Genomic DNA, 7,027 nt, shown 5'->3' on the forward strand with positions numbered 1-7,027 from the left:
GCTAAAGGATTTTTTTTTTAATCTATAGTACATTTCAACTGGGTCTCAATTCTGAAAGAAACTAATAAAGCTTTTTGCAGGAACTATATAAAACTATCTCATAAACCACACTGAGCCTGCAAGTTACAATGTGATTTCTTCCAGTTTAAGTGAAAGCTTTTAAAAGGCTTCTTAGGTAATGCATTGCCTATCGGAATATCTGATAATAAGAGGGGCAATCCTAGGGTGAACAAGAAAAAGAAAAAGAAATATTTCTTAACAAAATGGTCGCTTCTATTACCCAGGGAAAAAATGCTTTAAAAAAAAAAAATTGGTCTGTAGTATATTTCAACTGTGTCTCAACTCTGAAAGAAACAAAGCTTTTTGCTTAATTCGTCACAATTTTTCCACTTTTTCCCCCTTCAACATTACATAGAACTTGGAAGATTCTTTTGGTTCAATGGCTTCACTACAAAATAGGACTTAAAATGTACCCCTTATCAACTTTAGGATGCAAGCATAACAGTAAATAAACACATTAGTTTAGTAGTACAGCAAGCTTAACAAAGTAGAGTAAGCATGAGATGTTGCAATACTTGAAAGTGAAAGTGTTAGCTGCTCAGTCTTGCCAGACTCTTCGCAACTCCATGGACTGTAGCCCACGAGGCTCCTATCTATGGCATTCTCCATAGAATTCTCCAAGAATACTGGAGTGGGTTGCCATTCCCCTCTCCAGGGGACCTTCCCAACCCAGGGATCGAACCCACATCTCCTGCATTGCAGGCAGATTCCTTACAGGCTGAGCCACCAGGGAAGCCCAAGTAGCAATGTTTGAGGATACAGCTCGGGGTCTCTCGAGGCAGCAGTGCAGGGTGGTTTGAAGTCGCTGGGGGTTGAAGCACCCGCGTCAAGATTCTGGCCCTGCACCTCCTAGCGGTACAACCTCAAACAGCACTCAGCCTCCCTGGCCTAACTCCCCACCTGTAAAATGCAGATGGCCGTACAGCACAGAAACAAAGCAAAGGCCAGGAAGTCCTTCAAGCTTTGTTTCACACAGTTTTAAATGTCATATCAATGGGTAAACACTTATTTGGTATCTGTGTGTTTAGCACTAGGTCTGGGGAGCGGGGAGAAAGACCCGTTCTAGGGAAATGAACAAGACAGTAATACAGGAGATGCCACATTTAACTCCATGGTGATGACCAGAAAGAAAATGTCACAAATGACAATTTCAGTTCAGTTCAGTCGCTCAGTCGTCTCCGACTCTTTGCGACCCCATGAATCGCAGAACGCCAGGCCTCCCTGTCCATCACCAACTCCCAGAGTTCACTCAGGCTCACATCCATAGAGTTGGTGATACCATCCAGCCATCTCATCCTCTGTCTTCCCCTTCTCCTCCTGCCCCCAATCCCTTCCAGCATCAGAGTCTTTTCCAATGAGTCAACACTTCGCATGAGGTGGCCAAAGTACTGGAGTTTCAGCTTCAGCATCAGTCCTTCCAAAGAAATCCCAGGGTTGATCTCCTTCAGAATGGACTGGTTGGATCTCCTTGCAGTCCAAGGGACTCTCAAGAGTCTTCTCCAACACCACAGTTCAAAAGCATCAATTCTTCAGCGCTCAGCTTTCTTCACAGTCCAACTCTCACATCCATACATTACAGTTTGCTGAACACCAATGAGACTTCAATTAAGAACTGTGACCCTTGGTCCACTGAGCTGATTTTTTCCAAGACTCTTCTACAAAGACTATGTGGAAGAGTCTGTATTTTTAAGACAAAAAAAAAAAAAAGGACAGACAGGCCCTATTTGAACTTTGACATCCTCAATGATTCAGAATTCATGGCTTCAAAGAGCATACCAGCCTTTCACAACAAATGAGATATCCCTATACACTTTTTAAAACCTATTTATATGTTCCGTCCATACAACTGGGGTTAATGAACTTGAGTTAATGAGTTAATTTTCCTCTAATTAGTCCTTAAATGTATACAAAGTTTTAAGAGAGCTATATATTTTAGTGTTCTAGAATTGAGTCCACCATGAGGTACAGGTACAGTCACACTACCCACGTCATAAACGGAGAAACCCCAGCCCTGGGGAGTAAGTGACATGCTTGAGGCTGCGTCGGCAACCGCAGAGGTGGGTACCAACGCCAGGCATCTCCACCCCTGGGCCCTGCTGCCTTCCCTAGAGCCTCCTACCTTCATCATCTCACTCATGACTTAAAGCTCTCCATTATATTGCCTCTGAGTCCTCTTCTTTCCAGATCAAGGTGAAATCTCTTTAGTCTCTCATCACACACCTGCTCCCTGGTGATTATTTCAAATGTCCTCTGGTTCTATTTTATCTTTTCAGAGAAGTGATCTGGTGTAAATGCATCATAATTTGATACAAGAGTCAAAAACGGTTACTATTTTGTTTCCAATACCCAACCAGATCATACTTTATGGTGGCAGCTATAGCTGTTTACTCTCTCAGGCCTTTAACCTACTTGTAACCAGTAGTCTAGAACCCAACAAGATATTGATACAGCACGCACAAAAAGACAACTGATTTTCAAAAAGACATAAGGCAGCTACTAAAAGGTTCTTTTGGCAAGGAAAATGATATTTCAAAAAGTACAAATCTGCAAGTTCACGGAACCAAAAGCTAGAAGTGATAGGAATCAAGTAGACCAGTAAGAAAAGTATCGTTGAAATAATCGGCTCTTATGATGACAATGAACTTTTTCAAGGGACTTTTTCATGTGTTTCCCTTTCAGAAACTCTACCAATAGATCCAACACTTGCTCAAGCCACACCCTTTCAGGAAACAAACTTTTGATGATAATATACAAACTGCCCCAGCACTACCAGTGATCCTGACAGAAGACGTAACTATATTGCTTAACTGGCAACCAGAGGCACACCTTCCTATTAGAACCTGGCAATCTCAGGAGAGAGGGAAAAAAAAGAAAAATTCTATCAAAATTTGAGGCTTTCTCGAATGAGCTTAATTTAAGTCCGATTAATAAGTGTAAGGCACCCCCTCGGCTAACAAGCACAGATTTGTTTAAATTAATCTCCCCAGGGGCAAGCTAAATCAGGAGTTAGCATTATTAGAATCTGTGTGAACTGTGTGCAGGTGTTCATATTACCAACGGAAGAGTTAACGCAACCTGCGTATTAACAGATAATGGCCAGAACTTTGTGAGCTACTGGTTGTTTAATGAGTGGCATGTACATGGGGATGCTAATATACAAAGCACTGACACTGTGGATTGAAAAATAGTGTGTTCATTGTTTTTTTTTATTTGCCACGCCACGCAGCATGTAGGATCTTAGCTTCCCGACCAGGGATGGAAGGCAGGCCACCTGCAGTGGAAGGGCAGTGTCTTAACCACTGGACCGGCAAGGAAGCCCTACGTGTTCATCTTTAATGAGTAGGTAACTTCCGTCATCCATCATTGAAAGCAGAAGTCAAAGTCAGAGGAAGCACTGTATCACAGGCGTCACATCACACTGTCTGCGTCCTCCTGCCTCATAACCTCTCAGAAGGAAATCCTGTAGCATAACTAGGCTTTGTAGGCAGACAACCGACGGACAACACTCCCTCCGGCCCTGAACTAAGTGCGTGTGGCACAATCTGTTCGACGTGTTTTCATTTGGCACAGACAAAAAACAGCACATCATTCTGCACTGTCTCATACAGAGACTTTTAAATTGATTATACCAGTTTTTCTATCATAAAATAATCTATTAATATTAAAAACGTAAAGCCAAAAATTGACGACACACCCATACAAAAAGGTGAGCACACGCCAGAATGAGCGCTACGGCAATGCGCCTTTTTGAAACAACTTTTCCAGCCGCTGCAAGAACTGCAACAAAAAAAGCTCTGCAGGAACCAAGTTAGTTTGAACAAATACATCATCCCAAAACCAAGCAAAGCATATCCCAGGAAAAAGTCAAAAGGGGTGAAATTCAAAGCTGAAGATGCTCTACTGAGAACAGACTAGTCACCCATTCCTCAAGGAGGTCAACCCAGACACGGAATATTCTTGTCAAACATCACTGGCTACAAGACAGCAAAACAGACTTCACCTGAAGAAGTGCAGGCATGCTACTTGATTAGAAAGAAAACAAAAGGCGCTGTTAATGAAAGACTCTGCAAAAATGAACAATAGTGAAAAGCACTACATGAAACAAGTGAGCCTGAGAGGAATAACAATTTGCTCCAAAATAACTGAGTATTACCGAAGTATAATTTAATATGTAATGATGGGGAAATACAAAACACAATTATCGCCTTTATATATTTAAAATAAGCTTTCTAAGCATCACTTAAGATTTCAAGATGAGTGGTCTCAGATTACATGTCAAAATAAACTAATAACAACACCACTTTCATTTTTCTTACTTGAATAGGTGAAACAATTTTACTAAAATTCCTCATCCATTCATTTGAGCAATCATCAGGAACATGTTTGTATATTTACATGTCACGCCAGTAGTGATCATACTTGGATGAATGTATACATGTACACGTATGCACATATACATGTATATATTTTTTAACCTCTTAAATCTATTTAAGAGTATTCTCAATCCATAAACATGGTATTTTGTGTGTGTGTATTATAACACACACACACACACACACACACACACACACACACACACTTTTTCCCAGGGGTAATGAATCAAACCTACTTGATGTCAGAAAACAGGAAATCCTTCCTAACACACTCTGATGGTTAAATGGCAGATGACAACTACTCCAACACCTCTGCATAGTCCGTGAAAATGATTCAATGAACCCACAAACGCTGCTCTCCAAGCCACTGAGTATAACATGTTTATGTTCTCTTCTAGAAACGGGACAGTTTATAAGAAAAGTTAGCAAATTTGTTAAGAAAATTCCACTGGTATCAAGAGCCACAGACTCTGTCCTGAGCTTACTGGGTCATCCAAACTAACGAAACGGACAGCATGACCACAGGATTCATCAACAAGCTGAAAACCTTTCATCGTTCGGACCAAGATTTCTCAATCCCGCACTTGTGACATTTTGGGCCAGTTAATTCTTTGCAGTGAGGGCTGCCCTGCGTATTACAGAATGTTTAGCAGCATCCCTGGTCTCTACCCATTACATGTCAGCAGCAGCCCCCTTCCACGGTGTGACAACCAAAAACGTCCCCAGACAGTGCCAAATATCCCCTGGGGGGACACACTCTGGTCGAGGAGCCTGACAACTGACCAGTGTCTGCTTCCAAAGGAGAGTCAATTCTGCAACAACAAGGGCGGTTCCAAGAAAACTACAGGCATCCCCAATGGTGACTTTGGATGACACTTCGCCGGGGATCCCAACAAAGTAACTAAAACCTGGTTTACTGTCATAGATGGCTCCTTTCTTCCACGTGTGCGTGATTAAACACTCTTTGCGATGGTGAATCTGGGACGGGCTTGGGACGGCAGCCAACAGTGCCTGGTTTTATAGTTTCGATGAATTGCACCTTCTTTTAACCCTTCGGTGGACCAGTCATCCCTGACAGAATAACCCTGTTTCCCACCCCCGCCGCAAATCATCACTCCCCAGGACCCTACCCCGTGGAGACGCCCTCCGAGGGGCTCGCACCATTAGGACGCTGTGGCTGTCACTGCACTGGGGGGTTGCGGGGGGGGGGGTGGTCACCTCTCAGCCAAGGGTCCGGGCCCCTTCGATCATCGGGCGGGCCCGCCCCGGGCCCCTCCGCTGTCTTGCTGACACCCCCCTGCCCAGGTCAGAGCTCGACCCCCCGACCCCGGGCTGACCCCGCCGGCCCCCAAGGCGGTACCTGAAGTAGTAGACATCGCTCTTGCCGGCGCTGAGCCCAGATTTTCGGATCACTTCCTCCTTCTTCCATCCGGGGGGGAGGGCCGGGCAGTCCATCCTCTTCCCGCTCTCCGCGCCCCGGGGTCCCCGGGGCCCCGGCCCCGCGCTCCCCGACGGGAAAGGGACCGGCTCCCGCCGGGGGGCGCCGCCGCCGCCTCCTCCGCCGCCTCCTCCGCCGCCGCCGTCGCCGCCAAGGCCGCCGCCGCCGCTCGGGGGACGGCCGCGGCCCCGGCCCCGGCCCCGGCCCCGTCCCCGGCCACGGCCCCGGCCCCGGCCACGGCCACAGACGCCGCCGCCGCCGCCGCCCCGGCCCGCCGGCTTCCACCGCCCCCGGCCACGGCCGCCGCCCCGCGCGCCCTCCCTGCGCGCGCCGCTCACCGGGGACGGGGCGAGCGCGCAGCCCGGGCCCCCCTGCTCGATGGCGGAGCCGCCGCCAGCGCCGCTGCCGCCCGCCGCGCTCTCCCCCTCCTCCTGCTCCGGGCAGCAGCGGCCTCCCCCCGGGTGCGCGCGCATCCAGCCCCCTCCCCAGCCGGCGCTGCGCTTCTTCCGTAACCGAGCCCTTGGAATCCCGGAGACCCGCCCCGCCCGCGGCGCGGCGCGCGGGGGACGCGCGCAAGCATCATAGAGCGGGCGCGCACAGAGCGGCCCTCCCGCCGGGGGGCGGGGCCTCCGCCACCGCCTCTCAGGTCCTCCGAGCGGCCCGGGCGGCCATCTTGTCCCCGCCTCCTCGAGGACACGCCCCCTCCCGCGGCCCCGCCCACCGCTCCTCCGGCCGCGCCCTTCCGGCCCCCCGCCCCCACGCAGCGCGTGGTCGAGGCCTGGGGCTGCAGGCGGAGAGACGTCGGTGGGCCTGCGGTTCCTTTGTTTCGAGTGGGTTACCCTCGCTCACGGTGCAATCTCACCTACGTCTGCTTCCCAGTTAATGAGCAACAAACAAAGTGTATCTCTTATTTTATATTTACCACCTCGACTGTTCATTTAATGAACAGGAGATACCTTTTCCTGCCTCGACGTCATAGCTTCCCAGGGAGCTCAGGTTGATGGAGTGAGTTGAAGTGTCCTCATAGCAGAGTATCACTAGCCTGCAGAGTCCGGCTTTCAGAACTTTAGAATTCTGGATTGATTATCATCCCAGAACTTTGTAAGGCCATAGGAAGGGAAATGACAGCCCGGAAAGTTCCCTCCAGTTCCTACAG

The 7,027-nt window shown here is 48.4% G+C and overlaps 1 protein-coding gene across 1 annotated transcript in view; it reads right to left on the reverse strand.

Moving 5' to 3' along the window:
• The window catches only part of MBD2 (methyl-CpG binding domain protein 2), a 67,861-nt gene extending 61,293 nt beyond the window's left edge, over positions 1-6,568 (reverse strand). The window contains exon 1 of the mRNA XM_018039537.1: positions 5,794-6,568. Coding sequence (XP_017895026.1) covers positions 5,794-6,344 — 551 coding nt within the window. The 5' untranslated portion in view covers positions 6,345-6,568. The remainder of the gene's footprint in view (positions 1-5,793) is intronic.

The sequence above is a fragment of the Capra hircus genome, chromosome 24 (genome assembly GCF_001704415.2).
Source record: "Capra hircus breed San Clemente chromosome 24, ASM170441v1, whole genome shotgun sequence".
NCBI classification, from domain to species: Eukaryota; Metazoa; Chordata; class Mammalia; order Artiodactyla; family Bovidae; genus Capra; species Capra hircus.